At 43.5% G+C, this 26,777-nt stretch overlaps 1 protein-coding gene and 1 long non-coding RNA gene across 5 annotated transcripts in view; one reads left to right on the top strand and one right to left on the bottom strand.

Moving 5' to 3' along the window:
- The window catches only part of LOC128343191 (uncharacterized), a 37,155-nt gene extending 30,494 nt beyond the window's left edge, over nucleotides 1–6,661 (top strand). For 2 of the 3 annotated variants that reach the window (XR_008315377.1, XR_008315379.1), the window contains exons 5-6: nucleotides 4,405–4,524; nucleotides 5,661–6,661. This is a non-coding gene — a long non-coding RNA (uncharacterized LOC128343191). The remainder of the gene's footprint in view (nucleotides 1–4,404; nucleotides 4,525–5,660) is intronic. The other variant, XR_008315378.1, reaches the window with a different exon arrangement.
- SLC27A6 (solute carrier family 27 member 6) overlaps nucleotides 1–26,777 on the bottom strand; it is a 60,670-nt gene that overhangs the window by 14,707 nt on the left and 19,186 nt on the right. For both annotated transcript variants that reach the window (XM_053291792.1, XM_053291791.1), the window contains 2 exons: nucleotides 12,682–12,876; nucleotides 3,226–3,316 (listed from right to left, as the gene is read on the bottom strand). In XM_053291792.1, coding sequence (XP_053147767.1) covers nucleotides 3,226–3,316; nucleotides 12,682–12,876 — 286 coding nt within the window. The remainder of the gene's footprint in view (nucleotides 1–3,225; nucleotides 3,317–12,681; nucleotides 12,877–26,777) is intronic.

Raw genomic sequence — 26,777 nt, 5'->3', positions numbered from 1 at the left:
AGGGTAGTACAACCCTCAGGGACATATTTTCAGGTGGTGAAGCTTATCAGGGGAAGGTGAGATCAACAAAAATCAGCACCCTGAACATGGGTGCCTGTGCTTCAGAAGCAGAAACATGCTGCTGCACACATTATTATTTTGGCTGCATACGTGTACTATTAGGATGCTGGCCACTATGTGAAGAAGACATTGAGGCTATTCTCACAATGGGGTAAAATCAGGCTAAGGGAGCGATGCCCAGTTTCCCCCCATCGTGAGAATCACCAGGCTTGTGGGTGAGCCTAGTGTTTCCCCAGCGGCTAGCCCACCTATCAACCCCTTCCCTTAAATGAGGTTAACGGAGCGAGCACTCTGTTAACCTTGTTCTGTTGATTGTGTGCCACCATGCCGCACCTCCACACCGTGGCAATATACAAGTAGACCCCTGAATGGGAGGCTGTAACCAGCCTACCAGCCTCGGGGGTATCCCCAGAATGCCCTGTGCACTCACGCAGGGCATGCTGGGACTTCCAGGGGCCAGGCAGCCCTACCACCACCCCTACCGGCTCAATCCCCACCGCCCCTACCAGCTCCATGATGGAGCCTGTAGTCATGTGAGCAGCTGATGCAGCTGCCCAGAGAGGAGGCAGTAATTGTCTGCAGGGAGACAAGTGCTTTCAGGCTTCCTCACTGCAGAAGGGGGTAGCCTGCTGCAGCGATTATGAGGATCGCTTCACTATGTTCTTAAATCTCACTTCTCCTCTGATCTTCTACCCTGAAAACTGACCAGTACTCAGTGTTGGCTGAGTGGTGCATAATCATATGACTGCTTCGCACTACATATTCAACTGCAAGACATGCCCAGTTGGATGTCAGCCAGTGTTTTTACAAAAATCCTGACTGTTTTGCTGGTATCCCATATCCTGCCACTGGACAGCACTCATGCAGTTATGTCAGTATTTATGTGAGTTTCTGAATATTTACTTTGCCTTCATCTTTAGCAATAGCACTCTTAAAGTTTTAATGATTTTCTGCAACCATGAGGTCTAGTTACCTCTTAAAATTAAATCTAAGATGTTTGGCATCTGCGTGGTACAACTGAGTCACTGTACAACCATAAACATGGTTTATGGAATACATTATGTAATACATTTGTATACCGCCCAAAACACAAGTCTCTGGGCGGTTTACAACAAAACAATAAAAACAACAGATAAAAAGATTAAAACATTACAACAATTAAAATTTAAAACATTAAAACTATTTAAAATACAATTAAAACAGTATCTAATTAAAAGCAGTGTGGTTCATTGCAAAGAAGACTTTCTCTTAAATACCCAGGGCCCAAGCTGTTTAGGGCTTTATAGGTTATAACCAAAACCTTGTATTTTGCCCATAAACCTATCGACAACTTGTGTAAATCTTTTAAGACAGGAGTGATATGGTCTCTCCAAGATGACCCAGAGACCAACCTGGCTGCTGCATTCTGGACCAACTGCAGTTTCCGGACTACATACAAAGGCAGCCCCCAACAGAGTGCATTGCAGTAGTCAAGTCTGGATGTGACCAGCAGATGTACTACTGTTCTGAGGTCATTTTTCTCAAGAAATGGATGCAGCTGGCATATCAGGCGAAGCTCATAAAAGGCACCTCTGGCCACTGCCTCAACCTGGGACACCAAGGAGAGTTTTGTGTCCAGAAGCACCCCCAGACTGTGTACCTGTTCTTTCTGGGGAGGTGTGACCCCATCCAGAATAGGCAGATCAAAATCATCTCCCAAGTTCCAACTCTGCACAATAAGTACCTCCATCTTATCTGAATTCAGCCTCAGCTTGTTACCTCTCATCTAGCCCATCGCTGCCTCCAGGCAGGCATTTAGGCAGGTTATGCCTTCTCCTGATGATGTTGACATGGAGACAAATATTTGGGTGTCATCAGCATACTGATAACACTCTGCACCAAATCTCCTGATGCTCTCTCCCAGCGGTTCCATGCAGATGTTAAACAATATCAGAGACAATACAGAGCACTGAGGGACACCATACCGAAGCTCAATTTTTGAAGAACAACAGTCCCCGAGGGACACCATCTGGAATCTGCCTGAGAGGTAAGAGTGGAACCACTGCAAAGCAGTGTCTCCCACCCCAACACCCTCAGACATTCCAGAAGGATACCATGGTCGATAGTATCAAAAGCCACCGAGAGGTCCAAAAAGACCAACAGAGTCACACTTTCTTTGTCAATTCCCAATTGGAGATCATCCATCAGGCCAACCAAGGCAGTTTCTACCCCATAGCCCACCTGAAAGTCAGTCTGAAATGGGTCTAGATAATCAGTTTCATCCAAGACTGCCTGGAGTTGGGAGGCCACCACCTTCTCAGTCACCTTGCCCAACCACAGAAGGTTGGAGACAAGCCTATAGTTGCTCATCTCTGAGGAATCCAAGACAGGCTTCTTCGGAAGTGGTCTAATAATTGCCTTCTTAAGACAAGGAGACATCCTGTCCTCACTTAGAGAAGCATTTATGCTCTCTATTAGGCCTTCTGCAACAACCTCCCTGCCAGATAGTATTAGCCATGTCAGGCAAGGGTCAAGAGAACAGGTGGTAGGCTACATCGCTTCAAGTATCTTGTCCACATCCTCATGAGTCACAAAGTGAAACTGATCCAGCCTGATCACATAAGAGGAGTCACTGGACAACTGCGATTCAGACACTGCAGTAATTGTGTGGTCTAAATCCAAGTTGACCTGAATACGAGAGATTTTATCCACACAAAAATCCTTAAACATGTCACAGCGAGTAATAGATGGTTCCAAATTCTGATTCTTGGGAGGGGCACTTACTAGCCCTCTCACAACCCTGAACAACTCCGCTGGATGTGAACTTGCAGACGCAATAGGGGCTGAAAAGAATTGCTTCATTGCCGCCCGTAGAGCCAAATGTGTTCTATGTTGTAATCTGCTGGATTCAAGTTGAGTCTTATGCCAGTAATGAGCATATTTTCCATGTCCTTTGGGAAATCACACAGCCCCTATTCCCCTATGCTTTGTGGACTTCACTATTTTTTTGATACTGCAGATAGAACTCTCAGCTCAGGGTGTTTTACTTCTACCACAGTTACCAATACTGCATCCTAAAGTGGCTAAAAACATGCATGTCCCCAGTGCTCATTTAAGTTAAGCATCAGAATTGCTTAAACAATTTGTACCATCAAAATGCAGGACATGTCATTATAAAAATCTTACCTTTCTTAACTCTTACACACCATCCATGCTCAGTTCTGATTGGCTCCTCTTTTTCAAAATTGTATTTAATCAATTCAAAAGGGAAAAAGAGCTTAAAATAGAAAGGAAAATGACCTCAGTAATGTTTATACAGTGACATCTGGTGGTAACATACAATAATGCTCATTAAATTAGTTATTCATAAGGACTGTGTTTAATAGGGTTGTGCATCAACAAAAATATCAAGATCAAGTCGGATCCAACTCGATTCTGATTATGCATCCCATCAATCCACTAAATTGGTGGGGGCCAGTGTTCCCTCAGGAATTCCCAGTTGTTGTTGACTACAACTTCCATAATGCCCAGCCAAGGGCCATTACAGCTGGGGATGCTGGGAGTTGTAGTGAACAACGTCTGGGAATCCCTGTTAAATGGAACACTGGTGGGGGTGGAGGTGTGCTTTACTTGATAGGTGAGCAGTGGGCTCAGTTTCCTTCTGTCTAAGAACTTTTCAATCCTACTAGCTGAAGCAAGCAGTAGCATTTCAAAATGTTGTCATTCTGCCCAGCAACTATTGTGTGTCCATTCCTTGGTGCTTTATGGGGTGAGGTGGCCACCTCATAGTTACAGGGTATTGTTATCCCCCTTCCAAAACACATCAGGGAAATGATACAATGAAGCTCTTCTCACGATCCATGAGAAGAGCTTCTGTCGGGTCTGTGGGGAGAGTGGGCTAAGCCCACTCTCCCTGCAGATGATCAGAGTGCAGCCCTGGGCAGTTGGATAGGCTGCCCACATGACTGCCAACTTCACCACAGAGCTGGTAGGGGCTGCAGAGATCAAGGGCCACGTGGCCCCCAGAAGTCCCAGGATGCCCCGTGCAACTGCACAAGGCATCCTGGAGAGACCCCCAAGCCCGGGAGGCTGGCTGCAGCCTTTTGGTTGAGGGTCTACTCATGTGTCACCGTGCACCGTTGCAACACACAAGCAAAACAATGAGGTTACATGGAGTGCTTGCTCTGTTAACCTCATTTAATGGGGGCGGGAATTAGGTGGGCTAGCCGCCTTGGAAGCACCAGGCTCACCTGGGAGCCCAGTGGTCCCCACGATTCCTGGAAAGCGGGCTAAGCAACCGTAGCCCACTTTCCAGTGATTGTTGTGGGAATAGCCTTAATGTTGTGACTTTGCTTCCTTTTCTAGGGCATTGTGGTCCATTTGCCAGGTAGAAAAGCAGCATTTTGAAACTCTGCTACTTGCTGCTGCTGATAGGACTGAAGATTTCTTAGAAGAAGGAAAGAGAGCCTGCTGCTCACCTGCTAGGTAAGCTTTCCCCACCACTGATGCAGATGGAAACCATTCAAAATGATATTGTATCAAATTTTATCTCTTTATTGGGCAAAAATTTCATCAGATACAACCCGATCAAAAATTGCCTAGCAGAGTCTGCATCATGTCAGGTCCTATTACTGGTTTGATTGCAATTCACAGCTTTCATGTTTAACACTTGGCCTCTTGGGATGATACTCCAAACTTGCCCAATTCAACATGGAGGATAGGAACATGCACGGGTGTGTCCTTACAACCCAGTCAATGTTGCCCTGCTGAACCAGACGGGGCAGGAGGGCACATGCATGGTCAAATCCCAGCCCCATTTACTGAAATGGAATGGTTAGAGAATCGTTATCCTTTTCTAAAAGTAACCTTTTGTCAGTAGAGAGAATGTAATGCATTAAAAGTGTTAATGATAATATGGAAAATATTTAAACCCTTAGAAACTGACTGTTGTGAAGCCCTAAGGGACATGTATTTGGGAACCACAACGGGCTTCAGAGGGAAGAGGAGTGAAAATCACCCCTTCCTCCCTCACATGACAGCACAATGGTTAGTGTTGATGCACCAGTGCAGTGCTGATCTGGATGTCAGCAGCCACAGAGGCTATTCATATGGGCAGCCAAGCCCAGGCTGTGTGGGGAGGCGGGTTAAGTAAGAGCCTGCCTCCCCGCCAGCCCTCCCACCCAGCAGGAAGACCTTGCTTTCTTCTCTTTTTAAAAGAAGTAGCTTGATCTGACTAAATTTATTAGAGGAAGTCCTAGCGAAATTTAGTAGTCCTTTAGAGTAACCCCGAGTAGTAATACTGACAAATTTAGTCAGGATGTCAGCCAACAAGTCCATGCATAGTGCAGGTGGACAATACTGTACTGTTTTCTTTTATTGAAGTTCAATAGTTATTAAAAAGTCAAGGAATCAGATCCTAACATGATTAAATAATAATAATATGGCTCCCACCGAAGAGTGCCTTGCTACTAATATTTTCAAACAAAACAACTCTTTCAAATGACAACTTAAGTTGCAATTAATGGAAAGCCCCAGCTGACACAAATTAATGTTCCCAGATTTGAACTGACTAACCAACTAATTCAAAAATGAAGGAAATAATTCTTATATTTCTATTTTAGTTTACAGGAAAGTAAAGTGAAGAATGATTGAACTATGCCAACAGATATTGGGAGGGTGGCTGCAGCCACTAGCCTAAAGAGTAAGAGGGACATGTTTTGCATGTAAATTGAATTTGTTCAAGCCATAATTATTATTATTAGTTAATAAATAAAAATTATTATTTATAATTACTATTACTTATAGTTAATAATATTTAATAATAATATTAAGTTAGACAAATAGGTTTCCATTGCAGATTAGCTCTGCAGTATTAAAAGATATACAACATTTACCAGACCATGAGAGCATTTGTGTTTAGACATAGCAGGTTTATCTATCCATTACCTCTATTTATAATTCCCATAGATTTTTTTAAAAATCAAACCAGAAACCCCCTTTCTCTCCAAAAGCATCAGTGGAGGACCTGGTCTGGATTGAGACCATGTAGGAGCAGGGTTAACCCTAAGTTTTTTAATCTTGCGCCATTTTCTCATCAAATATCACCCAAACCCAAGCTGCAGAAAATACTTTTGGGGTAAATAGCAGCTTGGGAATGATTTTCAGCAGGAAATATTTAAAATGTCAAAATGGTACTTAGGGAGCATAGCAAATGCTATTCAAATGCCTTTTCCTTATGCTGTTATTAAAATCATTCCAGTATCAACATAAACAAAAGTGTTCATAATTTATGTTTTAATAGAGCACTGTCTCATCAGAAACCACTTCTGTGGTTTGCAACAGATGGCCTTCTCATGTAAACTGGTTAACTCATGTCATATGACTATCAAAGGACGGGACAAAAAATCATTTAGTGAATGTAAAAAAGGGAGTGGGGTTTTTTCTCTGCTTGGAATGCAAAGGCTTTAAATGTTTATGGCATATGAGAAGTTCTTACCTAACACCAGCAAAACAACCTTCAAAACTGACACAATTTAAATGCATAACCTGCCTTCCAATTCTTTTAACATGGTGAATCTTACCTAGGAGTCCCCTCCTGTGTGCTGTAAATTTGGTTTCTGTCCAATTTTCAGCAGATGAGTTACAAGGAATGTTGCCTATATATTGAGTGTCTACAATCAGCAAAAAAACCCAAAAAACCCCAACACCTTGGGTTTTCCTAGAATTCCTCCCATGTACTGTGAATTTGGTTTATATCTGACTGTAAATAAAAAAGTTACCTGTGGGACACAAACACATAGTTGAACACATATGGGTACGTGGTGATCTTATAAGCTTCTTTCCATCAGAAAGCAAGCTAAAACTCAGATGTTTTCTGATCTTGCACTTAGTGAACTCAGTGGGTGTGCTCTCCCTGATTACAATTGGAACAATCTGCCATTTTTTTTTAATTAAAGCAAACCAGAGTGGTGCATAAGGACTGAAAGAAATCACATATTTCATTTTCCAAATAATGCATACACACCTCACACTTTATCTAGCAATCTAGATAAGAATGTAGAATCCTGGATTCTAGGTCCCTAAACTGAATAATTTCCCAGTTAGGACTGCAGGCTGTCCAGAAGTCATCTTCTAAGAAATACAGTCCCAGGTGTGTGAAGTTTGACTGTGGAGGCTTATGTAGATGGAAATATCATTTTCCCTTTCAGCCAGTTAGTAGATGTACAAAAACACAAAGCAAGTTAATGAATCATAATGGAGATTTAGGTATCATATGGGATATCTCCTTGAAAAGTGCAAGTGTGACATTTTGCAAAACTTTATAAGTGCAACAGTGCTTGCCTCTCTCCTATGCACTGCTCCCCACAAGAAGCTTCCCACTCAGGTCCTCTGATTACTCAAGGAGCTTTGCTCTGGGGGGTGGGGGTGGGGAGGGACGATGGCAATTTTTCTTCTAATTAAATTGCACTTGAAAACGTTTTGTTTTGTTTGAGGGTAATTTCTGCTCTTTACAGCTTACAATCTGCTCATTTTGCTTTTCCACTGCCTTCTTTCTTGTCCAAAAGCCTGGGTTAATAAGAAGCTCATTGGAACAGAAATGAGTTGAAGGCATGCTACACCAGTAACATTTTCAAGGCTCCTACACATTAAGAAAAGACTAGAGGCATACTTGCTTTTTAAACTCTGAAAACTGAAGTTCAAAAATATGTTTCATTAATTCTAACTTATAATGCCATTTATTTCCACAAAAGAGTTAAAGACTTATAGTGCAATTAGTACACATAGTACACATTTACTAAGCAGTGGGTCCATTCACATGACTATTTAGGAGTGCGGGTGGGGAGAAAGGCTGCATAACCTTACCTTCCCCACAGAGGATTACCAAGATTTTGCTGGGCACATGAATCCACTGCTGCCCCAGGCAGCGGGGAAGGTGTGGGAGTTGAGATGCATCATCTCGGCTGCTGGGAATCCCACAATGCACTGCGCAAATGTGCAGTGTGTTATGGGGATCTCCCTCGACCGCCCCGGGCTGTGCCAGCACCAGCTGGGAGCAGCCGGCGCTCGTACACAAGCAGTGAGCCCAAGTTAAGGGCACACTTGCACCATTAACCTTGGCTACTTGGCGGGCTGTGTAGGTGGGTTTGTTGCTGCAGCACTGCTGGGATCTGCATGGATCTCAGCAGTTCTCAAGGGCAACCAAGTGCAGGCTTGGCTGCGTTAGCTCGATCTTGGCTGCTCGTGAGAACAGCTTCAGTGTATTTAACAACAGGCATGTTTGTCTAAGACGCATAGGCTTTCTCAGGTTCCATTTAGTCTTCCAAAGGAGCAATTTGTGTTAAGTTTAGGCCATGTCTTTCAAACTCTGCAATTAGTTGTCTCTTTTAGACCTTCACAGCTTACAACAAAATGAATTTACTGGGAACAGGTCCAAAATGAAAGCTAGAAGAGTAATTATGCTCAAAAGACTTCTAGTACTTCAGGAACTCAAGACTGCCAGAATGCTAAGTGTGTTACTGATGTAATCAATAGCTTCTTTCCAACTCCTTTATATGAGAAAGAGAGCACAAAAAAGAAACTTCTATTTGACCAACATATTTTCAGTGTGTAGTCTTTCAAGCTTCACAAAATTGAGCCACTTTGTAAGGAGGCCTCTGAAACATTAAAGCTTTTGTCCTCTCATCAACAGAAGCTGCTTCAATACAGCCCATTGCCTGTTTTATTCAGGCCCCTTTCAAATGCACATCGAGGCAAATGGTTGCTATCCCTCATGCCTGCATGTGTGAATGCCACAACTATAAGAGCAAGATTAATCACATGCGCCTTATCACCTGAATAGCATCCCCCTTCCAACCAAAGTACTCATTATTTAGGATGGACTTATACAACCAGCACTGCCTACATGGTTGTGATGTGTATGTACACATATGTGCACATACACACATACGCTGAAGTCATATGGGAGAGCACTACGGTTAACTGATTTCTACATTTTTGTTGCAAAAGTGAATGGAATCTTCTTCTTGTTCACAGAAAGAGGACTTGGGAGCCAAATTTTCAGAACAGATAATTTCAAGTTTTAGTGGGCATAAAAAAATATACGTAGAGGCCCTATCACTGACTTAGGCTTGGTGGTAAGATATACTGTAGGGCTGAAGGTTGCAGATTTCACACAGCATCTAGATAGGATGTTGGACAGTGCTGGGGAGGGACATGGTCATACATGTCCCTCCCCAGCATCATGTTACATGTTGGCACCAACTGTGTTGGAAAATGCAGTTGAGAGGTCCTGGAATTCAAATTTAGGCTGCTAGGTAGCATTCTGAAATCCAGGACCCCAGGTAGCATTTTCTGAAGGGCTACCTGTTCCACACACAGGGCCAGCGAGACAGGCGGAGCTGAGGGGGTCTCAATGCTTGGATGAGATGGTAGTGCTGGGAGAAGGGGGTTTAGATTTATTAGGCTCTGGGATACATTTTGGGATAAGCAAAGCCTGTACAAAAGGGATGGGCTCAACAAGAACCAGACTGCTGGTGCTTAAAATAAAAAAGGTCACAGAACAGCTTTTAAAATAATGCCTGGGGGATTATTCACATGAATAGCCAGCCCACGTAACCACCAGAAAATCCAAGGGCCTCCCACTTTAGTTGGGCCCCCAACCCTCTTTGTTAAAAAATAGGGGGGAAATTGCTACTACCTCCCTCTCCCCAAATCCCTCTGAAGCCTTGCATGCACATGAGAGGACATCCTGACAGCCCTCAGCCGTGTGGACAGCTGTGGAGTGGGCCAACAGGACAGCACATTTACACAAGTTTTTAAATCCTGGATCCACTCCATCTGTGTGCCATATGCAGATAAGTGGGAAATCGTGGAAGAGGGCACTTTCCTCTGCTTCCCCCACCCCAGGGCAGCTGGCTTGACTGTAGGGACCATAGAGGAGGGTGCACCTGTGCACACGTGTGGATGGCCAGACAGGGGGCCACACTTCCCCACTTACTCCACTGTTATCTTATTAGTTAGCTGACGCCCCCCACCACAACACCCTATCATGAATCCTTCTTCTGTGTGTTGCAGGGGCTGTGTAGTTGTCACTCTCTAGAACAGGAAAATTGGTTTTAGTCTTGTGGTCTTCCCTTTTTCAATCAAAAATAACTTGCTTGCTGCTGTACGGTCCATTTCTCTAGTCTATGTTGCCCTGTTTCTTCTTCCTTGCAAAATGTGTGTTTCCATTATACAGAAGACATTAAAAATGGCTGTGTTAGATGCACTTGCACAAGAATTTTCTATGAGACAGCACTGATACCACAGCCAGCCCAAAACTCTTTTTTTGAACATCCTGTGGCTTAGCACATATGACACTGTCAGACCACTGATCTATCTAGTTCAGTACTGTCTACAGTGACAGGCAGTGGCTCTCCAGGGTTTTAAACAGATACCTTTCTCAGTCCTCTTCAGATATGCCAGGGATTGAGTCTGGCATTCTCTACACTCAAAGCATACACTCTACCACTGAGCTATATCTCCTCACCATCAGAAAAATCTCCATGCAAGGCTATAGAGTTGGCTGGTTATTGGGACTGAAACAGTGTTCCTTCTTTTCCTGTCCGGCTTGGTTTTTTTCCTTGGCAAAAGAGTTTGGGCTCCAAGAAGATTTGAATCCTCATCTCAGGAAAATCTGCAGCTTGTGGCTTTAGGTGACAGTTGCTGTTCTAACCTTTATACCACTGAGGTTTGTGTTGGCAGAGGTGCTTTGGATGCTTCCTGGCAGCCTGTTTGAATATTGCGTGTGAACAGGATGGACTGGACTGGGTAATGTTATTCCAGTTGTTTGTTTGTTGGTGCCTTCCATGCATGAGTAATACGGAGGCAGCATCAGCTACCATTGTTCTGATTAGTGGGTGGTGGCAGGTTGCCAAGGACTCTGTGGGAGAGGCTGTTGGTGTTCCTACAAAACTTGATTTTGTGGATGTCGTGCCTCTTACTTTGCTGATGGAATTACATATGATTATGACCATGTTACACTGGCCTTAGCCCTGGATTGGCAGCTGCCAGCACAGTAGGACCACGGTATTGACTGTTAATCATTACAGCATAGAAAGAAGTACTGAGAACTCTGTGTTTAGGTTCCCACACAAAAGCCTCTTTCTATAAGCTGTCTGTAGTACTCCCCATAGGAGTCATGCTGCTGTGCTGTTTCATCCTTTGGCAACTGACACACAATAAACCCCGGTGAGCAATGGGCTTGAACACAGGCTCCCCCCTCCCGCTTACCTGATGCCTGTCTTTTACTCCCCCTCCCCGCCCACTTAACCCTGCCTGCACTGTCACTCTCACTGCCTGCAGCAGCTGGCTCCTAGGTCCTGTCAGCGCTGCTGCTTCCACTCCCCACTGCTGCTCTCCCCCCCCCCCACATGCATGTCCACCATTCCCAGCAAGCTCTGGGGGCAGCAGGAAGCAGAAGGCCCCAAACCACCCCAGGAGCCAGCTGGGGTTGAGTATGAGCTGGACCATTCCCACCAGCTGGCATGTGACGGGGGTGGATGGGAATGAGTGGTGGGAAGCAGGATTAGCAGTGGAGGTGGCAGTAAGGCCCAGGAGCTGGCTGTCATGGCAGAACAAGCAGCAGCAGCAGCTGGAGGAGGAGGAATGGCCGGACAACTGGTGGGGCAACAAGAATGGCTGGCCGGTGGGAAGAGGGGAGAAGGGGGCAGGCGAGTGAAGGGCCTAGCCAGACTCTGGCTGAGAGGCATTTCAGAGAAGTGTGAACATCCAGAAGTAGACACATTTGTAAACAAACTCCCAGTGTCATGCCCTACCTGTTCTGCAGTCCTGCAGCTCACTGGCTCTTATGGCAGCCTGCTAACATTGCAAGCAGAATCCTAGACTCTTGAAGCCCTGAGCAAGGCCCACCATAGGAAACTACTCATTGGCCTCTCTCTGTAGCAGCAAGTATAAAACTCTTCCTGGCTAAGGCTTGTCTTGGTATCAAGGACCTCTTGTTTTGTCTTGTTCCTGATATGTGATCCCTGGCTTCTTCCTAACCTCTGCCTGGCCCTCTGGCTCCTGGTGACTACTTGGCTATGACCTTTGATGAGTTCCTGACTCCTGACTTCTGTCTGACCCTCTGGTGACTGAGTGGCAACCTGCCTGTCTGTCTGGCATGGTCTCTAGTAAGCTCCTGTCCCAGACCTGGCACATGCTCCCTAGAGACTGCTGCCCATGGCTCAGCTACTTGATACCCACTTTCTTACAAGCAAGATGAAGAAGGTATACAACACTGTTGTGCGATCTCCAAACCAAGTTTTTTCATGAAGCATTCCTGCTCAAAACATTTTTGTTTTATAAAAAAGCAGAATAAAATGGCAAACACATAGACCTTGGTCACGAAGGAATTGGATTGAGAAGCATGATGAGGCAAAGCTTCAAGTGCACAAGCAAGTTCAAATAATATCTTGCAAGAGTAACTTATATTGTCTAACAATTTATTAACTGGTAATAACTAGTTTAGAACATTTAGCACTTGATCGGGTTGTGAGGTAGCAGCAGTTTCCTGGTGAGTTATTCAAATGCTAGATTAGCTGATTAGACAACTGCACTATAAGTAAGTTAATCTGTCACCCCATCATACATGTAAATAGTCACCTTATAAAAGAAATTGGTTCGGCCCACAGATCCAATTTTGCTTATATGATTCATGAAACAGATGTTTCCTTCTGTTGCACCATAAAATTCGCATATCTTGATGTCACCAAATCGATGTAAAAATTCCTTCCAGACATCAGTTCTTACTCCATTTCCAACAGCAAGGCGAACTTTGTGATCCTTTTCTCCCTCTTTCTAAAAGATATTTTAAAACAACAAGCAAATGCTTAAAAACCACTTTTGAGCCTACAGTAGAGGTTTTAAACTTGTTAAACATTTCCCCAAGCCTTGAGCATCCATGCTTACTATTTTTGCATAATGGAATCCAGTCTACATCCTTCTTTCTCCATCCACTTACTAATACTACTACGTTTATATATCACTTTTCAAGAAAAGTTTTCATAGTGCTTTACACAGAAAATAAATAATAAATATAATTCATACCCCAATGTGAAGGTGAAGCTACACATTGGGAAGCCCATCCCAGTTTTGCCTGTGTGTGAGAACTGCCAGGAGCATGAGAACCGCGTGAGAACTGTGCGGCTCCTGGCAGTGGCATGGCGGCAAACCCTGTAGGGAGTTCCAGCTGTCAGCCAGGGTAAAGGGCATGAGCATGCTCTTGCCCCTGACTAAGTGATCATGTGTCAGTGCCGCCCTCCTGGCCTGTGTTGGGAAGCTCCCCATAATGCACCGTGCATTCATGGGGTGCATTTGGGAGTTCCAGGGGTCTCATGGCCCCCAAACCTCCCAGCTGTCAGTAGCAACCGGCAAATGTCTGAGCGAGCAATTCATGTGCCCATCCAGAAGACAAGCATAGTCTGCATGGGAGGGTAAGCATTTTAAGGCTTCCTCCCCTGCAGCATGGAGTCCTTTCTCCCTGATCGTGAGAAAGGCTCGTTACATTAAACCCATGCTGGGGGCTGTCATGTTTGATGATTACAACTTACATAGCAGCCACAACAGAGATCAGCAATAGGTATAAGGAGAGGGCTTTAACTCTTTGCCTCTACCATGGTCATGATTTTGATCAGGCCCCCAACAGCTGTCATTTTCCACACAAGAGAAGCTCTTATTGGTATCAAAGAGAACTTCATTCCCAGGGGAAACAACAGCAGTGGTGACCCCAATCCTAATCAGGACCATAGCAGGACCAAAGGGCTAAAGGCCCTTCCCCATGACATAGTCCCAATCCTGATTAGACCCTCTCTCATGGCTGCTATTTAAATTGTAAAAATCAAGGACTTTCACCCCAGTAATGGGCTTAATATAATGTCTGGTTTGGCCCTGATGCTAGAGACAAACAACATTGAGGAGGGGGAGATTAAAGGTGGTAAAGCTAGCATGTTTCATGGTGTGCATATTATTGATTCTATCTTCACTTCTGATAAGCATGTTTGATAGATGTTTTTCAGTATTTCAAAAATCTCTTTGACCAAAGATGATAGTGAGGCAAAAGAAATGTATGTATACAGCATGTGCAAAAGTGGCTCTATCATACTGCTTTCATCTCTAACGAGTAGTCATCTGTCTTCAACCTAGGTGTTTACCTGGCTGAAAGCTTATCAAAATTTAACCTTTGTAGCATTTCTGCTGCATTTGACCGTGAAAGTCCATTCTTAAAACTATAGCAAAGTCCATTCTTAAAACTATAGCAAAGTCATAGGTCTGAAGGCTGATGTTTACAGAGACGTGGCTGCCCTTTGCTGGTATCCCCCATTTAAAAATGAGTTTCATTTGTCTATCATCCCTTAGCTCTCTTCAGACATTAAAAGAAAAAAGGAATGCTGCATCCCAAAAACATGTCCAGAAGCCCCGCACAACCAACGCACTCAAAAAGCCTCACCTTGCACTATCCACCTTATGCCATTTGTCTGAAAAGGTAAACACTGTAAGTGCTCCAGTCTTTTGATCATGGTGCTCCAGTCTTCTGATCTGGTAGGAAATAATAATCAATCTCCAAATTCCTACCAATTTTTCCTACCAAATTCCTCTGGTAGGAAATAATAATCAATCTCCTTGGTTTGCTCTTTCAGACATATGAAGCAATCATGGACAGTGCAGGTGGGTGGCCCTTTTTGAAAAGTCAGTGACAGGACAGGGCTTCGGCTACACTCTCAGGATACTGTAGGCAAATACAATGTACCTTTTTAAATGTCTGAGGAGGGCTTTCTTTACACAATATATGCAGTCTCTAATTGTGCCAAGTAAAATAGAAAATAAAACAAAGTGAAGTAGACAATCTTGTCAACATACAGCAACCATGCTGACAGAGGAAGGAGGCCACTCCACATGTTTTCCCCTATCTTTTTTCTACCTTTGAAGAGGGGCAACTTTTCTGATAAAAAGTCCAGTTCATACAATATGAACTCATACAATATGAACTATGCAAAAAGGGCCTATGGTGTCATCTACACCTGCTCATAAATCATTTCTGGAGAGACCTTGAAGATTACTTACCAAGGTATGTAGTCCGGAAACAACAGCTGCTTCAGAATGCAGCACCCTGGGTCATCTTGGAGAGATCATATTACTCCTGTATTGAAAGAGCTACACTGGCTGCCGATAACTTTCTGGCCAAAATACAAGGTACTGGTTATTACCTATAAAGCACTAAATGGCTTGGGCCCTGGATATTTAAGAGAACGTCTTCTTCGTCATGAAGCCCACCGCCCATTGAGATCATCAAGAGAGGTCTGTCTGCAGTTGCCACCGGCTCATCTGGTGGCTTCCCAGGGACAGGCCTTCTCCGCTGTTGCCCCGAGGCTTTGGAACATGCTCCCTGCTGAAATGAGAGCCTCCCCATCTCTGACAGCTTTTAAAAAGTCTTTAAAGATGCATCTGTTCACCCAGGCTTTTAACTAAATACAGTTTTAATAGTTTTAACACTGTTTTAAAATATATATTCTTAAAAAATTAAATGGTAATGTTTTAACTTCTTCTGTTTTTACTTTGTTGTAAACTGCCCAGAGACCAGGGATATGTGAAACAATTTGGGTACAAAATGATTTGTACCCGAATCTGGCCACAAATCACCCCTGTCCTCAGTTGTTGAGATTTGGGTACAAAACACACACACACCCCAGATTGGGACCCGAAAAATTCAGGGATTCGGACCTCCATCAGGGATTTGGACCTACCACCCAACCCACCAAAGTGGGTTGGGTGGTAGCGCCCAATGAGAGGAAGCTACCACCCAAATTTCAAAGAAATTGGCCAAAGGGATGATTTTTTAGAGAATTTTTGAGTTGGTGCTTCTTTAAGCGTTTTCCCATAGGGAATAATGGGGATTTCAGAAGCCCCATAATTCCTCTTGGAAGGCACCAGGGTGGCCCAGAGAGAGTGGTGGTGCAGTGCACATAGGATGCCAACCACCCCAAAACCTCATGGGCTCATGGGGCACTGGGTTTTGTTGTTTCTGAGGTGTTCTGGAAGTAGATTCTCTGGTAGGAAATAAGAGTGGATTCAATGTTTGTCATTAAATTCACTCTCATTTCCTACCAGAGAATCTACTCTCAGAACACTTCAGTAACAACAAAACCCAGTGCCCCATGGGCTTGTCGTTTTGGGGGTGGCTGCCACCCTATGTGCACTACACCACACCATGCTCTGGGCCACCCTGGTGTCCCCCCAGTGGAATTACGGGGCTGCTGAAATCCCCATTATTCCCTATGGGGAAAAAGCTTAAAGACACACAAACTTCAGAAATTCTTAAATGCTTATCAGAGGTGAAGGTAGAATCAATAATACACACACCATGGGCCATGGTGGCTTTTCTCTGCAACCTTTAACACAGTCTGACAGTTCAGTATTACCATTGAAATTTCATAGTAAATGTAGTATGAGTTCTAAACATTTGAAAGCTACATTAGTGGTTGAAGCAATGATCCTCAATGCACTCTTAACCCCCTTCCCCTGATTCTTTTTATACTCATACTGTAGCTCTTATGTAATAGGTTCATACAAAAGAAATCAATAGTATTGATTATTTCCCCTAACAAAACACTCATTTTGGTCTAGTAGTATAGAATTGATTGATAGATGAATTTGCTCCCCAAATATTCGTTTTCAGCAAAACTACTTCTAAACTAGTGCTTTAATATGATGCTCATACCAGATATGGCCCTGAGATTTAAGGACCTGGCACTAAAGTCCTACTCTGGGAGTAACACCTGCACACCAAAGGCTGTTATGTCCCAAGAATTCATAATGGTTGATGGGGGGCCTGCTTGGACTGAAAGATATCTAGAATCGATCATAATTTACTTGTGGATATTGGCTTACTATACCATTTCCTTGGTATAGTAAGCAGTCTCAGTGATTGTTCACTTTTGCATACTCTGCTAAATGTGAATTGAATAGTCCAATATCTCCCTTATCTTTTTTGCCATAATGTACTGCATGTGCTTCAGAGCATTCATCTGTGTCAAAGCCAGCTTTTACCTCTCACTTGGCCCATCATAACTGCTGAAGGTGATGCCATTACAGTATGTATTAATAGTAGCAGAAGGGCTGTAGCTTAGTAGTAGAGCACAAGCTTTGCATGCAGATTCCTTTCTGGTATATTCAGATAGGGATTGAAAAGACTCTTTCCTGAATGCTGGAGAGCAGTTGCCCGTCAGTGAAGACAAAACTGACCTGGATGGACCACATTGCAGATTGCTTAGCTCTCAAATTTGTATGAGATTTCTGTGATGTTACCAAGGTGTCTTTTAAGATGTTTACTGAGATTTCCTGATGCTTCAAACACGTTTCTTCAATCTACAGTCTTTATAACAGATCTGACTCGTTAGCTCTGGCCTCAGATTATTTTCTGCTTTGAGATTTGCTTCAATTAGTTTAGGATTACTTTGTACCAGATTTGTGACAATAACTGTGATTTTCATAAGCTATGAAAGCTGAAAAAAATGCAACAGCTACTTTGAACTAATCAGGTTCCTTGTGTAGGATATTGCAGTCAACAAAGCTTTCTTTTGTTCATGGAAAGTATAAATGGAAACAAAGTTTACCTGTATTGGCCACTAAAGAGTTTCAATTTTTGTATTCCTATGAATGAGCCATTCAGATGAGATGGGCTTCCCCCACTCCTTCTTTGTTCATTGCTGAACAAAAGGTCAAAATAAAAGTCTCTTTGTTTTTATGTTTAGTTTGGTGTTACCATGATTTACATTTGAATAACTGAAGAATTCAGTGACCTCAGTAAAGGGTAGCTGCCGTGTTGTGGCCGACATGTTAATTTGAGTTTAGCAAATAAAAGCAAGGCATCTAATTTTTTTAATATAGTAAATGCTTAAAACAAGTTATTTTAGTGCATTATTTGGAGATAAATAAGCAAAAACTACACTGTTTGAGATGTGCGAACAAGAAAAAACAAAGACAAACTCCTTCTCTGCTCAGTTTCAGAGACAATGGCCCTGATCTGGATAAATATAATTCTGACTAAGGCTGCACGTCTATACACACTTAACTGGGAGCACATTCTGTTGAACATAGTGGGACTTAGTTTTAAATAAACATGCATACTGAGTAAACATGTATAGGCTGTAAGTCTCATTATAACCAATGGAAAATGTTAGTGAAAACAAACTCAGGTTTATTGCTTTCAGTAGAATTCAGTCACCACAACTAACATTAGCTAGCTAAGGGACAATGGTAAAAACTCTGGCTGACATTACCTTCAGTTCTACAACAATGGAAGAAACCCTTCAGGGACACACAGAAGTTGGAAACTAGCTGTGCTTCTTTCTTGTCTCACAGCCCATGAGGAACAGTGGGTAGTGGTGGGAGCGATTGTTGCAGCACTCCCTCCTAATGGATTATTTACTTGCTGGAATATTTTATTTTATTTTATTTAACATATTTTTATACTCCCCAAACCTTGCATCTCTGGTAGGGATGTGCATGAATCAATTTTTTCATTTTGATTTGTACCCAAATTGAATCACCTCCGATATGTTTTGGGTCTGAATCTGCCCCCCAAATCACCCCAGATTCAATTTGTACCCAAATTTTCTAAATCTGAATCGATTCAGGGCAAAAAAAGGTGTCCTGGGGGCAAATGAGTGGGGTGTGTGGTAGTGCCCAATGGATGGAAGCTACTACCCAGATTTCAAAGAAATTTGGCAAAGGGGTGATTTTAAAATGATTTTTGAAGTTTACACGTCTTTAAGCTTTTCCCCATAGGGAATAATGGGGATTTCAGCAGCCTTAGTTATAACTCCCCTGGGGGGGGGCACCAGGGTGGCCCAGAGTGGGTTGTGGTGAGTGGTAGTGCCCAATGGAAGCGCAAAAGTGGCTCTATCACACCACCTTCATCTCTAAAGAGTAGTCATTTTTCTTCAGTTTAGGTGTTTACGTGGCTGAAAGCTTATCATATTTAACCTTTGTAGCATTTCTGTTGCATTTGGTTGTGAAAGTTCACTCTTAAAACTAAAGCAAAGTCATAGGTCTGAAGACATATTTACAAAGATGTGGCTGCCCCTTGTTCAAACAATGATATATTCATCAGGACTGCACAGCTCATCAAACAAACAACACTTAACTCTTTAGAGTCGTGCAAGAAAAGGAATAAGTCATGCACAGTTCATCAAATGCTTTCACTAACTGCCACAGCCCTGCTTTGACTGAACTGCAATAAGCATGTCTGATGTCTATGCATGCTCACTGAAAGGAAAAGAGAGTTTCAATGTAAGGGTTGTGTATAAGATAGAATGTTGTCAATTAAGAATAAGGCATAAGCTAACTAAGCTTAAGGCCTCGCAATATGAGAGGCTTTCCCAGTGGCGGATTTAAGGAGAGGCACAAGAGGCACTTGCCTACAGCAGCAAAAATTGAGGAGCGGCATTTTGCTACTCCTCAAATTTTGCTGCACCTCTCTGGAAGTGGCGGTGGCTGCAGCGAGTGTCGGGGGGCAAACTGAAAGTCCCACTCATTTACCTTTAAAATGCCATTACCTATGTGATGCAGGTGGGATGCAGCGGCAGCGGCTGCAGTGGGGAGAGTGGTGGTGGGGGTGAGAGGAAAGTTCCCCCTTTTAGCAATGTCCACTGCTGCATGGAGGGATGGGGTCTCTCTCCCATTTTTAGAATCACATTCTCCGAAAGGCCCATAACGAACTGCAGCCAGGGTGTGCAGTCATTTCAGAGGGAGGAGGGGAGCTGGAAGGAGCTCTCCCGCACTGCCCTCTCCCTCCACACAGGAGCAGGCACTGCTAAAAGGGGGAACTTTCCCCTCTCCTCACCACCATCCTCCCCACTGCAGCCGCTGCTGCCCCATCCCACCGGCAACACACAGTGGCATTTTAAAAGGTAAATGGGGAGGACTTTCCTCTCACACACCCACACACACTTGCTGAAGCCATCGCCCATAGGCACCCAGAAAGGGACTATGGGAAGCAAAAGGCTTAATCCACCCCAGGCCTTCTTAAAACATTAAAAAAACAGCTTTGTTGGCCAACTGCTACTGGTAAAATTCTGACCATGCCTTCATAACTTATTCAAATACATAATTGCACTGCTAATATAAGTGAGAGAAATATGAGGTTGGAGACAGCAATGTCATGAAGCAATCTTGCCAAGTTCATATGGGACTAATTCTAGAGGTGACATCAAGCATAGCATTCCTCTTGGCTGCTAATAGTCAGAAGGCTGCCATCTTTTGTTTATGGTTCAATACACTCAACTGTTTAGTGCCTCTTTGCCAGAGGTGCTCTTACCCCTGATCTTTGGGGCCAAAGTCTAGGGTCACCCCACCCCCTGGGGGCCCCCAAATCCTCTTTAGTCTGTCCTGAGTGGTGTGGCTGCTGTGCCATGCCGCCGGCCTGCACTGCAACTGGCAGCTGAGTGTGATTGTGACCTGCGATGGGTGTTTTAGAGACAGAGGGGGGAGGGGGGAAATAAATATGTGGGATGGGAATATGTAAAGTTGTGTGTTGAAATGTTTCCACTAATGCATATTTATATAAATATACTTATTTTATATTCTTATAAAACTTGTTTATACTTATACATATACTTGTTTCATACATTCAGTTGCTGTCTGTGCCCTCAAGAACCCACATGTTAATACTGTGTGTATGTCACAGTGTGTGTAGGGGGATGATGCTTAACATGTGCAGGGTGGTGGTGGGGGGGCTCCAAAGACCTTTAGGTCCAGGCTCCAGAATTACCTAGGTGCATCTCTGCTCTTTGCTCCTGTTTTTATTTCTTTTCTTAATCACTAGTATGTTCTTTTAAGCTACATGTAGGTATGCACAACTGTGTTTAGTGCCTTTGCTGTTTGTGCTTCACACACTAGCCATGCTTAACATGACTAGCATTTGAAAATGATCATCATATGGATCTGGGTCCAGTAGATCTTAAAATCTACTTGACCTAAGTCCATTAGGTGAACTTAAGGGTAAATTTGTATTAGCTTCCTTTTGTCAGTTTTTATTTTAATGGTAACGAGTTTCTTACTCTTGACCTAATTTAGGGCCCCACAATGTCATAATCTGACTCTGCAACTGAAAAGGCAGACATGCCTTCCAATGAATCAAATGCTGGCTCAGCTGTATAGCTTGATCCCCTGCCCCCAACTTGCTAGTTACTCCTGCTGCTGGCTCTTCCTCCTCTAGATGGAGAAAGGTAAAGCAACCTGAAGCTGGGTATTTAAGATGGGAGGACGCTCTTTGGAGTCTTACACTAAATAAGAAATTAGGCTCTCCTTGAGAGTGGTACATGGAGTGGGGAGGCACAATCCTCTCACTTTGTAAAGGGCTTCAAAGAAAGGAAGAAGTATACCTTTATTCCATCTCAGGAATGGAGCTTTGTTAACTTCCCCAGAGAAGCAGGTAGGCAAATAAGCAGATAAGGGCAAAATTGATAGCTGGAACAGCATTTGTTTTCCTGATGTGTATTTTTTCTTTCAGTGAAAAACTTTGTTTGCAGGACAGTTGACAAAGGTGCAGCAAGGCCACATTTTCATACTATGAATGTCTTCAACCATAGACTATACAATATTTTCCACACTGAAAATCCTATTTAATATTTACATGAAATTATATTTTTTTTGTTGATTAGCTGTGTTGGTTCAATCAACAACTCTGTTACAACAGAAACAAGTTAAAGACAGAGTATCTGCCTGTTCTGCAAACAGGTCTAGACAGACCATCCTTTGCAGTCACCAATATGCCTCCACTGGAAAAAAAAGACGCAGGTAGTGGAGGCATCAAGGGCTCAGTAGTAGAAACATCCAAAAAACACCCTTCTGTTTTTGACCCCAGCTCTATTTTAAAGCATCCGTTCTGAAAACCTGAAGTGGTGGATAGCTTCTGCCTTTTAGGATCAACCAACAACAGTAAAGGATCCAGCAGTCAAGAAATAGGCCACAAACCAGCACTGGGTACGGTTGCAATGAAGGCCTTGGAAGGGATATTTAGATGCCGTGACATGTCTACACCTACAAAGATTAGAATCGTCCGGACAATGGTTTCCCCCGTGACATTCTATGGATGTGAAAACTGGACTTTGAAGAAGCAAGACAGAAAAAGCATTGACGCTTTTGAACTCTGCTGCTGGAGAAGACTTTTGAAGATACCATGGACAGCCAGGAAAACAAACAAATGCATCATAGCAATAGCAATAGCAATAGCACTTACATTTATATGCCGCTCTATAGCCGGAGCTCTCTAAGCGGTTTACAATGATTTAGCATATTGCCCCCAACATTCTGGGTACTCATTTTACCGACCTCGGAAGGATGGAAGGCTGAGTCAACCTTGAGCCCCTGGTCAGGATCAAACTTGTAACCTTCTGGTTACAGGGCGGCAGTTTTACCACTGTGCCACCAGGGGCATAGAACATATCAATCCAGAATTTTCACTCAAGGCACAAATGACCAGGCTCAAACTATCATAGTTCAGACACATTATGTGAAGATCCAGCTCCCTTGAAAATCCATAATGCTGGGGAAAGTTGAAGTAAAGAGAAGAGGATGACCAGCAGCAAGGTGGATGGACTCGATTATGACAGCAATGAATGCACCACTGAGAGAGCTTAAAGGCCAAGTTGAAGACAGATCATCCTGGAGAGAATCTATCTATGTGGTCGCAAAGAGAATCTATCTGTGTGGTTGACTTGACACAGCACTTAATCAATCAATGATGGATATGTATTTCAAATCTGTGTCATCTGCAGCTATAGATTAAGGAAGTGTTTTTAGAATCAAATTTTAAGCAGCAATCCTATACAAACTTGAGAGTAAGACCTATGAATTCAGTTGGACTTACTTCTGGGTAAACTACCCATATGTACTTCCTGTGAAAGGATAAAAATTAGCCTATACAAAGTTTAAAGTAAAGGTAAAGTGTGCCATGAAGTCGATTTCAACTCCTGGCGCCCACAGAGCCCTGTGGTTTTCTTTTGGTAGAATACAGCAGGGGTTTACCATTGCCTCCTCCCGCACAGTGAGAGATGATGCCTTTTAGCATCTTCCTATATCGCTGCTGCCCGATATAGTACCAGTGGGGATAAGAAACTGGCAACCTTCTACTTGTTATTCAAGCATTTTATTATTTATTTATTTCCCCGCTGCGCCACTTAAGGTGACATACAAAGTTTACAAAATGTTTAATTTATTTATGTATTAGATTTATATACCACCCTTCCAAAATGGGTCAGGGCGGTTTACAGTACAATAAAAACAATTAAAACAAGTTAACAATTAAAATCAAACTATTAAAACACAATAAAACCAATTAAACAGCTAAAAACCTTGGAAATCAGGCAATAATTTAAAAAAAATAACACTCGAAGCTACGTGTAGTACCTTAATAATTATTTTAGAGTGGAATTTTGTTTCTTTAAAACCAAGTGTTACAATGCACTTAAACATCAACATTTATTTTTAGAAGCAATAACAAAGCAAGCAAGCAAACATTTCAAATAGCTGGAATAGTCTCAAAATATATTTGACGGAGGGCCCTGAGTTTAGAGATTTATACCTATTCAGCACAAGTCAAGTTCTTATAGCATCTAATTTCAAGAGATAAATTTACATTCTTGTAATAGTTTGGGACAAATCCAAATCTGCTTTCTTAGGCTAGAAACCTAGACAGCTGGAATATTCAAAATTTCTCATTTTTGTCCTAAGACCTGAAAAGAAGACACTATTCTTTGAAGCTCTTCTCACAATCACTGGGAAGACCTTTGGGGCTAACTGGGGGGAAGAAGGGTTAGCCTTAACTTCCCTGCAGATAAACAGTAATTGTTCTCTGGGCGGGTAGATCGCCCACCCAGATGAGCAGCGGCTCTCCTGCCATCCGCCCATGCCTCACTTGGCCACTCTGGGGGTTGGGAGCAGGGAAGCACCGCCACAAAGTGCCCCACCCCCTCGAGCCCTAATAATGCCCCGTGCAAGTGCATGGTACATTACTGGGAGCCCCCTTACCCCCCGAGTATGCCCACCGCAGCTGCAAGCATCTGCAGCAGACACGCAATTTTAAAAATGAGGGTAAGGGAGCGCTTGCTCCCTTAACCTCATTTAAGCTGAAGGCTACTTAGGTGGGTTTGCCACCGTGTAGCCACCAGGATCGGGCGTGATCCCAGTAGTTCACGCAAGCAAACAAAACTGGGCTGGGCTCCCTTAGCCCAGTTTTGCTTGCTCATGTGAATAACTTCTTTAAATAATTTGTGGACAGCTGACAAACTATTTATACTACTTGTATAGTTCTTACACTAGTGTAATTGTTTTAAGTAGTGGCTTCTGTTGGCTTTCTGCTTAATATGAATTGCGATATTTGAATAAAGAATACATTTTGCACCAGTGAATGTTTCTGTCATTGACTTTCTAAAAGTGGTTTCCCACTACTGGCAAAGAAAAGCTAGACAGTCCAGGAAGTCTTCTTACTGCTGCTATACTGTGAGATAATGGAGGCAGCTGCCAAGCTTTCATATAGGCTTTAATAGGCTAACAACAGCATTTAGGCTATTCACATGATGGGAGGAAATCGGGCTAGCCTCTGCTAGTCCGTTTTCCTCCCATTGTGTGAACCACCAGGCTCAGCTGTGAGCCCGGTGGTTCCTAAGCGGGTAACCCGCTAAATAACCCCTGTCCTTAAACCAGGTTTGCAGAGCAAGCGCTCTGCAAACCCAGTTTTTTTACTCATGTGTTGCTGCAGTGTGGCTCCGTGCCGCAGTAACTCATAAGCAGACCCCCAACCGGGAGGCTGGAAATCAGCCTCCCGGGTCAGGGGTCTCTCCATCATGCACTGCATGCTCGTGCAGAGCATGCTGAAGCTTCTGGGGGCCATGCGGCCCCCAAACTCCCCAGCCCCGGCAGGCTCCGTGATGGAGCTGGGAGTTGTGTGGGCGCCTGCTGTGGCCGCCCAGAGCAGACTGCTGCTCGTCTGCAGGGAGAGCGGGCTAAGCGGGCTAAGCAAACCCCCTAATCATGAGAAGAGCCTCTTTGAAAGAATGGTTAAACTCATACTGAAGTAGCTGAAACAGCTATAGCTGAAACAGCTGAATGGCTGCTTCAAATAAAACATTTATTTCCTGTGACAGTGCAGATCAATTAGTTTCCCCCCTAAAAGAATGCATATTTCAGGCAAGTCTATCCTAATTATGCCTCACACATGTGCTTGAACTCTGCACTGCAGGTGGACCTCATTATCCTCAGGGGTTCCATTCTGCCCTACAACCACAGATAACAAAACCGCAGATAACGAGAGAGAATGAATGGGAATTGGGTGACTGGGTTCCTGGAGGGCAAAAAAAGGCAGAAATAGGAGCAAAAAAGCACCGTACCATGCTTTCCATATCTCTAGTTGTCCAGCAATGCCCCCACACCCCCCAAATCAGCCAATTTTCTGCAAAAAAAGAGGCGTTTTAAAAAAAAGAACAAAAGAACCACAAAATGGCTTATAGTGCAAAATGGTGGTTGGAAATAACTCTAGAAGTCATTTACAGCCATCTAGGAACCATGAGCATATGGATTTTTAACCCATTTTTAAAAAACCCACATATACTGAGGTCGTGTACCCATTGCCTAGCCACAGATATGCAAAACTGTGGGTGTCAAGATCACAAGTCACAATGTCCACCTGTATAAATCCACTGGCTGGCATATTGTGCAAAGTTCCATGTGCATTGCAACATGCATGCAATTGCCCAAGTGTCCTCTTGCACAAACATAAACATTGTGCAGAGTTGAACAATAGTACAGCCATGATTTCCAATGGATGTACCATTGTGCAACTCCGTCTGCAGTTTTTGTGTTCATGCAAGAGCACACTTGGGCAAATGCACAAATGTTACATTATAACACATACTGAACATTGCACAGTATGTCAGTCACTTATTGAATTTCTGGTAGCGTTTCTATGTCTTTAACGACTATTTGACAGACGAAAGTTCCACACTAGAGTAATTAATATTTACTGCATTCTAAAAACTCTGGGCTCACATGATCCAGCCAGAGTAAAGCAAATTTAACTCCTTTTGACTTTCAGGACAGTACATTTATACACACACACACATACATACAGTGAGGGAAATAAGTATTTGATCCCCTGCTGATTTTGTCCGTTTGCCCTCTGACACAGAAATGACCAGGCTATAATTGGAATGGTAGGTTTATTGTAGCTGTGAGAGACAGAATAACAACAAACAAACCCTCAAAAGCCCAGTGCCCAAAAGTCAGCGATGGATTTGCATTGTAGTGAGGGAAATAAGTATTCGATCCCTTCACAAAAGATGTCTTAGTACTTGGTGGCAAAACCCTTGTTGGCAATCACAGAGGTCAGACGTTTCTTGTAGTTGGCCACCAGGTTTGCACACAACCCAGGAGGGATGTTGTCCCACTCCTCTTTGCAGATCCTCTCCAAGTCAAAAAGGTTTCGAGGCTGATGTTTGGCAACCCGAACCTTCAGCTCCCTCCACAGATTTTCTATGGGATTAAGGTCTGGAGACTGGCTGGGCCACTCCAGGACCTTCATGTGCTTCTTCTTGAGCCACTCCTTTGTTGCCTTGGCTGTGTGTTTTGGGTCATTGTCATGCTGGAATACCCATCCACGACCCATTCTCAATGCCCTGGCTGAGGGAAGGAGGTGATGCTCACCC

Source organism: Hemicordylus capensis, chromosome 2 (assembly GCF_027244095.1).
Source record: "Hemicordylus capensis ecotype Gifberg chromosome 2, rHemCap1.1.pri, whole genome shotgun sequence".
NCBI lineage: Eukaryota > Metazoa > Chordata > Lepidosauria > Squamata > Cordylidae > Hemicordylus > Hemicordylus capensis.
This window is presented reverse-complemented; position numbering and strand designations above follow the sequence as displayed.